Consider the following 12,137-nt stretch of genomic DNA (forward strand, 5'->3'; position numbering starts at 1 on the left):
TATGTTTGAACATACATATCAGAATCAGTTGAATGCAAACTTTCATCGAAAAAACTCTTCTTTACAATTATCCTTATCATTAAAATTACTTTATTCTTCATTTAAAAGTGTTTGGAGCACTGCTTCATAACAGGATCAGTAAACTGGATGATATTTCGGGGCCCAAGTTTCAGCGCCATCTGCTAAGCCTTGTTTATCACTGGGACACAAACAGGGAGATGCAGTCTTAGAGACCGCGCTCGAAGAAATAACTGAATTATTTTTTAAAGCATCTGCTGAAATCGGTTGAAAAAGTGCACGTGTATTCAAGGTCATAAAACAGGAAGCTACAGGGTCAATCCATTCAATTAAGCTAAAAATAGAATAGGGGTGACAGAAAATCCATCGCTGGCGGTCTCACAGAACACACGTGCCCAGTTAAGGGTTAATTCTCTTAACCTCCTTTTGACAAACACAAATTGTTTTATGCATTTTTGTTATTTTATCTGAATTAATATTCATATAATTCTTAGTATTTAATTTAGGTATAATTAGCTAATAATTTTAATTAGTGCTAAGAAACAGAATTATTGAATTTTTTAAGAGTTCATAGAATTATATTTTAAAGATTTTTAATTTTAAAATTCTGAAAACAGAAAAAGAATTTCAACATACAAAAAGAGAAAATAATTGCTGTAATTTCTAAATATTCATAATTTTCATGAAATAAGTATTGGACAGTAGAATATAGAAATAGTAGTTCTTGTTTCATACCAATCTTTAAAAGAATTAACTAAAATTTGTTGAAACATCCTGCACTGTGTATCGGATTTATTACTTTTGAAGTTTGCTTCATAATACTGTTAGTGTGTGGATATAATTATTATTAAAATAGATTTTTTAAATAGGGGATCTTTTTTCATGAAATTTAGTTGACAATGCATTCAGATATTGAGTGTTTTGCTTTTTTCTCAGTGATTTGAAATTTTTTTTTAATCTGATATTAGAAACGATGATTGAATATTATATTTCTTTTTAGTATTTTTATATTATATTTTTATTTAGTATTTTTATATTTTATTATTATGAATGTTATTGAAATCTGTTGGTTATATTAAATATAGTGCCTTTCTAAACTGTCTTGCTAAATAATCACTTGAACAAATATCTAAAAAGAAATTGCATACTATACATAAAAGAAAATTGCTGCATTTAGAGATATTTGAAAATAGCATCACAGTATTTATGATTTGTGTAGAATAGTACTTGTGATATTAAATCAGAATAGAAATAAACTTTCCACTTTCTTTTTGTTTTTTATATTAATTCCTTTAAGTAGATTAAGAAAATTAATGTATAAGATTAATTTTTTTAACACTTAAAATGAAGGGTTTGTACTATAACAATTCTTATATTTTAGATAGGTTTCCTATTCTTTCTTTTATTGACTAATTCTCCGCTTAATTTGAAAATATTATAGAATTCATTTTAAGTCATTTCTTATTTGTGATTAAATTGGCTGATGATCTATGTTGCCTTGAAACAAATATTTCATATTGAATAGAATGTCTATACTTATATTCATTTTATAAATAATAAATATGTGTATGTGCAAAAAGATTTGTATTATAAGTTATACTTATGAATTAAAGTGGCCTTTTCAAATATCCCGATAAAGTTCTGGCAAATTTTAAACATGTTTTCAAGTGAATTACTGATAGAAATTCTTCACCATTTTACATTGGTATTGTTTTAAATCATTGGTCCTTCAAATAGAAATAAAGTTCTTCCTTTAGTCAATAGCTTATGTATTAAAATAATTTTTAATAAAATTATAAATATATAATAACTTTTCTTTATATAAAAGATGAGATTGTAATTTCAATAACATTGTCATTTCTCAAAAGAATTGGTGATATTCCTTAAGTCATATATTATAGTATTATAAAACTATTGTATATTAATAATATAGTTTTATTAATTAAATTACAAGTTGTTTAGTGTTATTTTTAAGTGTTTCTGTAACTAACTGAAATGAATAAAAAATGTTGTATTACAAAGGAATTTAAATAAACATTTCATTCAGCAGTTATTTTCAAACATGACTTCATTGCTTGAAATTTGATTTAAAAAAATTACACTTCTTAAATTATTGTACACCTTTAAAAGTTGCCTCCCCCCCGCCCACGAAGTAGATTTAAGTTTTCATTTTGCAAGGAATTTCTCACACTTATATTGTTTCACTGAAATTTCTTTTTCATGTTTGTTAATAATTATAAATCTCAAGATCATCTAAACAATACGCATGTTAAAAATTAACCTTTTTCATCATATATTTTAATAATAATTTTAAAGAATTTGTGTCCTCTTTATTGAATAAAAACATTTGTAGACATTTGAAAACGAAGAAGAGAAAGGAATGGCATTTGAAACCGTCATAATGTGCATTAATTTTATTTTATATATTATTTGATTTGATTTAATTTTAACCAGTAAATTTTAAAATGCATAAAGCATTATTTTGTAATAGTGAGTTTTGAAATGTAAGGAAATTTTATGTAGACATTTTTTAGAAAAATATAAAAATTAATATAAATTAGCTATTTGCAGAGAAGTGTAAATAATGAAAAAAAGTATGTCTAATGATTTTGTGGATTAAGGCACTTTTTCTTTCTTTAGAAATACCATACAAAATCATACAACAGAATTTATAAAAACAAAAACAGCTAAATAAAAAATAAGCTTCGATGAAATAATAAGATTAGATAAATTTTATTTCTACTAGCTGGAATTAAGGGTTGCTATAAAGTAAATATTTTGTGAAACTGGCTTAATGAGTTCCTTAATCAAATAATTTTACATTACTAAACATTTACGACATGAAATTTACACATACCATTCTGAGGTTCATTTCTTGTTAACTGTATATTTCTACTATTTATTATTCTTTATTAATTATTTCTTAAAACAATTGGAAAAGAATCACAACTATTTGCAATATATTCAGTTTGCATCTAAGGCAGTTGGCTGTCTATGCTTTCATTTATATATGCTTTCTTTATATGTTCTCTATGTACAAAATTCTTCTCTGACATTTATTTAAACAAAATTCGTGGTTTTGAAACAGTTGTAAAATGATTCAAATCTCAAAATGGCAAGAATAAGTATTAAAAGAAAAAAAAAAAAAAAACTAGAAAAGATTATTATTCTAAATTCATTTATATATATATATATATATATATATATATATATATATATATATATATATATATATATATATATATATATATATATATATATATATATATATATATATATATATATATATATATATATATTGTTACGAAATTTCCCGGGGTTCGTTTGGATAGTGGGAGTTATATGGTGTGGAGAACACTCAATCAGCAGGCGGCAGTAAAAAATAAAACAACGACGTTTATTTACACGAAGACACACAGGACAGCACAAAGATGACAACTATATACAGCACAACAGACGATTATCTTCAGCCGAGACGTGCAGCATAAAACAGCAGCATACAACAAGTCTCTACTGTAGACAGTAGCGCACAGCTTAGTTCAGCACTAGCTTCACTCCGTCGCTGCTCCGCTTATCTCTGGAACTACTCCTACTCCCGACTACTCCTGGCAGCCGCGGCCGCCTCCTTTTATAGGTCTCAGGGGGGCGGGGCTAGAAGCCTCTCAACCAATCCGGAAAGTTCGAGGCGTATCTCGGTTCTTACTGGACGGTTCGGGAAAATTCTCGATGTTTCGGGTATAATCTATTTTGGCGCCAAAGTCGCCAAATTCGTCGCCGTGTCTCCAAATGGTCGCCAAGCTCCGGGACCTCCGACGCGACACACGGACTCCGTCCAATACAGATGACTATAAAACATTCTTTCCGATGGTGGAACCAACTATGCTGGGAAGCAGCATTACAGATTCGTAACATTATTTATATGTCAAAAAAATAACCCCAATTTTTTTTCTAAATTTTACTTATTTATTTATGCAGTTTTTTTTAATTACTACTCACTCTAGATTAATGAATTTAGAAAGAAGTATGAGAGAAAAAAAAACTCCTGTGATGCAAGTATAAAAAAATCAGAACAATTTACTAATATTGTTTCCAAAGGGACCTCAAACTTCGTATAGTCGATCCTACCTATTACCACAACCTTAATTTGCAGTTTGATCAAAGAAAATAAGCTGATGCTTTCATTTTTATGGTTATTATTTTTTAACAATAGCCCTTATACACATCTATATAACTCTCAACAATGATAGCTGGAATATCTTCCTTTCATGTCAATGTTATGAAAAAGTAATAAAATATTTAAAAAAAAACAGTTAGTTTATCAACGCTTTTTTGAAATACTAGTCGAAAGCAATCAACATTTTCTTCTTTTCTTTTTCTTGATCAAATTAATGAATCTTGTGAATGAACAAAATAAATGAAATCCACACCTTTTGAATCATATAAACAATCAGTGAAAATATTATTATTTTCATTTTTCCAAATCATACAAATATTAACTATTTTCATCTAAATATTACAATGACTCATTTTCACAATAAAGTAATAATAAAGTTGAATTATAAAAAAATGGAATATACTAACCATCAGTGTAGACTTATTTTATAACATTTCGAATTTTTTTTCTTTAAATAGGATTAATATTAATTAGTTTTATCTAATATGTATAGAGACTGAAAGAGAAAGGATACTTTCGTAACCAATTGGTTCGCTAAAATTAATGATTACTAGAAATTGCGATAAGATATTTTATATAATATGTCCATGTATACCTCATTCAAATAATATATCAATATTATTCTGTAGTATAACATACATCCCAAATCTTTCTATTTTGATCATTAATAATGGAGAGAAAAAACTGCGATAAAATATTAATAACAATAATGAAAACGATTTAAGAACAACAAAGTATTATTGAAAAGATAATTTTAAAAATTTTTATTATGATATAAAAATTCTTTTTGTCCTGTAGTATTTTCGCAAATTATTTCAGAAAAACCCAAAAATTTTGTTTAAATTAAAATTTCTAAGGATGAGAAAACGCTCCTAGGGTTTCACTTCTTTAAAATACTTGTCCAAGTTAAGTAACTCTAGGTGAAATGGTCTGGCCTATAGAGTAACAGCACATCACATTCCTATTTGTGATTATATATAAATAGAGAGAGAGAGAGATTAATAGATACAGGTTTATTTGATAGATAAAATGAGTTGTTTTCTCTTCCATACTAGACCCAGGAGGTGGAAAGCTCTGGTTCGCTTTTTTTTTTCTGAGGAATTGTCAAAATCAAATTTGAAAATTCATCACAGAGGTGTCCCCAATTAGAAATCTAATCAGGCCTAGTCCCCATCATTTGCACAGATATGTAAATGTAATCACATAAACATAAATTCAAATTATGTTAATAATTTCAAAGATGAGTTCTCTGAAGTTAGTGGCATCAAAATTTTCATCGACTTGTAAATTATGGTATTTTTGATATGCAAAAAAAAAAAAAAAAAAAAAAAAAATGGAGAATCCGCAGTTGTAGCTATCTTTTTGAATCACATGACGTGGAGTAATCAATTTCCAGTGCTCCTTTCTGTTCAGTAGTTTTTTAATTAATGCACTCCATTCACGAATTAATATGCAGATATCCTCATTTACATTTGGACCTAATGTATCATATAATTCAAGTATTTTTTTCTTTTATATTAGCTATTAAAAGAACCCAATGATTATTTAAATTCACCGGAATTGATAAAAAGTTCATTTTCTGTATATCCTGAGTCACTGGAAAGTTCAAGATATCTTTTTATGGAAGTGTCGGAAACCAGGACTTAACTGTAACCAGTTTTGACTGTAAAGTATTTTCCCCTCTCGCCACCAGGGGCTTGTTGACTTCCTCTCGTTTTGGCGGCAACCAACGAACGCATTTTATTCTCTTCTAACTTGTAAATATATTCTTAATCATGTAACATATAATCAAGTAACTATTAAATAATTTTCTTAAAGATAAGTTCCCCGTATTAATGAGTCATAGTCACTGAACCTGCCACTAATTAGAAATTTGAAATCTTCAGCTGCAACCACATGGAGACAACAACATCAGTATGTTAAAAAAGAGATTCCAGCCAATAAAACAATAAAGGTAAGCGCTTTTACTTGCATATAATTTAGAGATTGTTCGTGTTGAAATATTATTTGGCATCCCTGTCGGCATAATTAGTGTGGTTTATTCTAATTTAGAGCTGAAAAATATATATTAGAGTTTTGAACTGATTTATTATTATTATTGAATTTATATATTATTGAATCTTACTGAATATAAATTTCGAACTGTTCAATTCTAAAAATGGATGATACATGTGGCAGGTTAAGAAAGAAACGGGGAGTATTGAGAACATCTGTTACCAAAATTTGTAAAACTATTGAAACAGAACTAACGAAAACAGATGTAAATGTCGATATATTAGAAGAAATGTTAGAGCAGCTTGCTGTTGAGTCAAGTGAATTAAAGAATCTAGATTCACAAATTGAAGAATTCGTTTCCGAGGACAAATTAAAAAAAGAAGTAGCGGAATACACCCAAAAAGTTATAAGTTGGAAATTTAGAGCGACCAAAAAAATACGTGAACGAACAAAAAATGTTGATTCTTTGAATGTTCCAAGTTCCTGTTATAAAGAATCATCGAACATTAAATTGCCAAAACTTGCGATATCTAAATTCTACGGGCAATCAAGTTTATGGCTTTCATTTTGGAACTCGTTTGAATCAGCCATACATAAAAATGATTCTTTAAGTGAAGTCAATAAATTTAATTACTTAAAAGCACACCTAGGTGGTTCTGCCCTTAGTACCATAGAAGGATTTACGTTAACACAAGAAAATCGCCATAAAATTACTTAAAGAACGCTTCGGAAGATCAGATGTTCTCATTAATACCCATTTGAATAATTTACTGCGTATCTGCCCATTAAAGAACTCAGATGATATTGTATCATTCAGAAAAATGTTTGATAATATACAGACGGAAATCCGATCTCTTGAATCTCTTAATGTTTTGAAAGAAACCTACGAAAACTTACTTTGCCCAATCCTGTTAAAATGCCTTCCCCCCGATCTCGTTTTAGAATATAATAAAAACATGAAATCGGATAAATATGAAATAGATGAATTGCTCGACATCCTGTCTCTTCAGCTGAAAGCAAAAGAACGATCGTTAATGTATGCTTCTCACGTGAGTTCGAAAAAAGAAAAGTATTCATTTCCCCCGTTGCGTTATGACTCATCGAGCGGAGAAATAAATAATCCTAGATGTTCCACTGCAAAGAGATTTAGCAGTTCAGAATTGATTAGTTCTGAAGTAAAACTAAAAACACCGGAATGCTTATTCTGCAATAAATTTCATGATATTGTTGATTGTGAATACGTACGTACTTTAAGTTTGGAAGAACGGAAACGTATACTGTCTAAAAAAGCTGCGTGTTTTATTTGTGCAAAGCAATTTCATGTTGCTAAATTTTGTAGGTCAAAAATAGTTTGTACTCTCTGCGGTAAAAAACCTTTATCCATATTGTGCAATCAAGATAATTCTGTTCCGAAAAATAATACCCATTTTAATGAAAGTAAGGATGAGAATAATCTTTTAAATGAAAATTTCGCGTTGTTGAATGATTTATGTTCCAGGGAGGTTTATCTGCAGACTTTAATTGTTAGCATCGAAAATAATGATTTAAAACACTATGTTAGATCGATCATTGACCTCTGGAGCCAGAGGTCGTATGTCAGCAAATACATAGCGGATGTAATGAAATTGATGTGTCTTGGGGAACAAACGGTGACTCATGGACTTTTCGGAGGACTGAAAAGGCGGGAAAACCACAAGATGTATTCCATTAAATTGCGTAATACAGAAAATAATTTCTGTTGTAATGTAGAAGTAATGGATCAGAATAAAATTTGCACTTCTCTTCCCAAATTAGATCCTAAAAATATCGAAGAACAATTGGGTATATTTGTTAGTGATATTTGCTTAGATGAAAATCTTTGTTTGTATGAAAACGATCCCAAAGATATTCACATTATTATTAGGGGCAGATACGGCAGCCAGATTATTTACAGGAGAAATGAAAAACCTTTCGCCTGATCTAATTGCGATGAACACTAAGTTAGGGTGGACAGTTATTGGAAGATCAGGAATTAATAAAAATGATAGTTCCAGCACGCTAATGTCTCTACTTGTCAACGACGTAAATATATCCGATCTTTGGAGGCTTGATACATTGAATATCAATGACCCTGCAGAAACTCAAAGTAGAAAAGAACTAGAAGAAGCGGCCAAGAAACATTTTGAACGCAGTGTAACACGAGATAACGAGGGGCGCTACGTTGTCAGTCTACCGTGGATACATGATCATCCACCTCTTCCTGATGGCAGAAAGATAGCTGAACGAAGACTTAACAGTTGTATTAAAGCCTTAGAACGTGCCGAAAAGCTGGCCGATTATGATGATGTTTTTCAGGATTGGCAGAGTGAGGGTATTATTGAAGAAGGTGATCCTATGCAAGAAATCAAAGGACAGCATTTCTTACCTCACCATCCTGTCTTCAAGGAGAATTCTACGACCAAAGTTCGACCCGTTTTTGATGGTTCAGCTAAAGAAAAGAATACACCTTCTATTAATGACTGCCTCGAAAAGGGACCAAATCTTGTAGAACTCATTCCATCAGTCATAAATCGCTTTCGTATTGGAAAATATGGTGTGATATCTAACATCAAGAAGGCCTTTCTGCAAATTGGATTACAAGAACGACATAGACCATATATCAGATTTTTATGGAAGGATAGAAGAAAAGACGGAAATATCAAGACCCTGCAGCACAAAAGAGTTGTGTTCGGAATCTCCTCCAGTCCTTTCCTTCTAGGAGCTACATTAGAACTTCATTTAAAAAACGCTCCAGATCATCTCGAGGAAACAGCCCAGCAACTTTTGAGGTCCTTCTACGTTGATAATTGTGTTTTCAGCTTCAATAGAAAAGAAGAACTCGCTAGATTTATTTCGGAATCGCAAGCACTATTATCTACTGCCAAGTTTGAACTTCGAGGGTGGGAGCATTCTCCTATTGAAGACAAAACTGAAGAAAAGCAAGAAGACCGAAAGGTACCAGTTCTTGGGCTTCTGTGGAATTTACCAAAGGACACTATATCTCTAGATTTGAAAAGTTTGATTAAAGAAGATAAAGGACCTATTACAAAAAGAAAAATCCTGTCAACCGTTCATCGAATCTTTGATCCGATAGGATTTTCTTGTCCAGTGACTCTAGAGCCAAATCTTTGTTGCAGGAATGCTGGAAATTGGGGTTGTCCTGGGATTCTGAACTCCCTCTGCTGATAACTGAAAGATTTGAACGCTGGAAGATTAAGTTAACGAAATTGAATGATCTTGAAATACCAAGAAGTGTACGTGAGGACTTTGCAGAAGATTCCAAATTTTCCATCCATGTTTTTTGTGACGCAAGTCAGAGTGCCTACGCTACATGTATCTTCTTGAGAGCTGAATCTGCTGATAGCACGTCGTGCCAGTTAATACAAGCTAGAAATAGAGTTGCTCCTTTGAAAAAGATCTCTATTCCACGCCTAGAACTTTTGTCCTGCACTATTAGAGCTAGATTGGCAAAAGCAACCATATCGGAACTTGGACTTGAGAACATACCAATCTTCTACTGGTCTGACTCTATGAATGCTTTGTATTGGATCAAAAGAAATGAGAAATGGGCTACTTTCGTTTACAACAGGGTACTGGAAATCCGTAAACTCACTAATCCTGAAGACTGGAGGCACATAAGTGGAACATTAAACCCAGCTGACCTTCATCACGAGGTTCCAATGCAGAGGAACTTGTGAAATCTCTTTGGTGGAAGGGTCCAAATTGGCTGTGAATGCCTATAGAAGATTGGCCTGTTTCGGAAACTATGCCAGATTTCGACGTTGTAAACTCCAAAAAAAGAAAATCTATTGTGTCTGTCACTAACACCACGACAGAGCAATTAGAGTACTTTTCTAAGGTATATTCTTTCCGAAAAATGACCAGAATCACGGCTTGGATTTTCCGTTTTTTATAAAAATGCTAAAACCCAGAAAAAAGAAAGAAAATGCGGTACTCTAGATTTTGAGGAAGTAGAGGCTGCAGAAAAGTTCATTTTAAAACAAGTTCAAAGTCAATGTTTTTTGGGGAACGAAACACTGAACTTACAGACATTCCTGGATTCAGATGGTTTATTAAGAGTAAAGACCAAAATTTCTCAAAGAAGTGATCTACCGACATTTAGATTTCCAATTTTGCTGCCTTCAAAGCATGATGTTAGCGGAAAACGTATTTTTGAAAAGCATGTTGAACTTAGTCATGCTGGGATACAGATTTTGATGTCGAGTTTAAGAGAGAATTATTGGATCTTAAAAAGCAGAAAGACAATATGTCAAGTAATAAGGACTTGTGTAATATGCCAACGTTTTTCCTCTCGGCCATTAGAAGTAGCAAGTGCTCCACTACCCGAAGATCGCGTCAGAGATGCTTATGTTTTTGAAGTAGTAGGAGTTGACTTGTGCGGACCACTATATTTGAAAAACAAAAGCAAAGGTTGGGCTGTACTTTTTACATGCGCAGTTTATCGCGCAGTCCACATCGAGCCTGTAACTAGTTTATCAACACATAGTTTTATTCTAGCTTTACGAAGATTTATTTCTAGAAGAGGAAGACCAGCTACAGTTTATTCAGATAATGGAACCAACTTAGTGGGTACTTCTAATGAGCTGAAATCTGTTGATTGGGGGAAAATACAAGAATATGCCTCAGTAAAGAAAATCCTATGGAAATTCAACCCCCCATCAGCCCCATGGTGGGACGGATTTTGGGAAATGCTTATAGGTATGTTGAAATTTATCTTAAGAAAAATTCTTGGAAAGGCCTCCTTACAATTTGAAGAATTTTACACTGTACTATGTGATGCTGAGGGCATTATAAATTCAAGACCTTTGACATACTTAAGTGAAGACAATGAGGACCTTGTAGCATTAACACCTGCTATGTTTTTGCAAGATGTAAAAGAAATAGGAGTTCCAGATATAGATCAAATAGATGCTAAGAAAATGAATAGAAGATTCTTCTACAAGCAAAAATTATGTCAAGATCTCAGAAAGCGTTTCAGAATCGAATATCTTAGACATCTTAGAGAATTTTCAAAAAATCGTAATGAATCTAAAATTAAAGAAGGAGACATTGTTCTCATCGGTGATAGTAACGTCAAGCGAATAAATTGGCCTTTGGGAAGAGTCATCAAATCATATCTTGGAAAAGACAAGAAAGTTCGTCTCGTGGAAGTCCATACCAAATCTGGGTCTTTCCTACGTCCAATTCAGAGACTTTTTCCTCTTGAGATCAGCCAAAGTAAAAAATCTGCTATCCCATGTCTCCCAAAGAGTGATTCTCCATTCACAACGATGATTCCTGATGGTACACCTACCTCTAGTGACTCTCATGCTGTTCCAGATGTGAGACAACCAAGAAGATCCCGTTATGGCCGGCTTTTAAAGCCCAATGTTCTCCTAGACTCATTTGTTTGAGTTTCTAAAGTCCTTTACGAAATTCAAAGGTGGGAGAGGGTCGGAAACCAGGACTTAACTGTAACCAGTTTTGACTGTAAAGAACTTTCCCCTCTCGCCACCAGGGGCTTGTTGACTTCCTCTCGTTTTGGCGGCAACCAACGAATGCGCTTTATTCTCTTCTAACTTGTAAATATATTCTTAATCATGTAACATATAATCAAGTAACTATTAAATAATTTTCTTAAAGATAAGTTCCCCGTATTAATGAGTCATAGTCACTGAACCTGCCACTAATTAGAAATTTGAAATCTTCAGCTGCAACCACATGGAGACAACAACATCAGTATGTTAAAAAAGAGATTCCAGCCAATAAAACAATAAAGGTAAGCGCTTTTACTTGCATATAATTTAGAGATTGTTCGTGTTGGAATAGGAAGAGTAAAGTTGAATGAATTGAGTCTATTGCTTTACACAATTCTGAATCTTTAGTTAATTAAAAAAAAAAAGCATCAATGATTCCATCATATAAGCATCCT

General features: G+C 32.0%; 1 protein-coding gene across 1 annotated transcript; it reads left to right on the forward strand.

Annotated features, from left to right (window-relative positions):
* Nucleotides 1-8,155: 8,155 nt before the first annotated feature.
* Nucleotides 8,156-9,903, forward strand: LOC129975301 (uncharacterized). The gene is made up of 2 exons (XM_056088356.1): nucleotides 8,156-9,274; nucleotides 9,343-9,903. Exons 1-2 carry the CDS (start codon nucleotides 8,156-8,158, stop codon nucleotides 9,901-9,903), a joined length of 1,680 nt encoding a protein of 559 aa, XP_055944331.1.
* Nucleotides 9,904-12,137: the final 2,234 nt, after the last annotated feature.

The sequence above is a fragment of the Argiope bruennichi genome, chromosome 7 (genome assembly GCF_947563725.1).
Source record: "Argiope bruennichi chromosome 7, qqArgBrue1.1, whole genome shotgun sequence".
In the NCBI taxonomy this organism is placed as follows: Eukaryota; Metazoa; Arthropoda; class Arachnida; order Araneae; family Araneidae; genus Argiope; species Argiope bruennichi.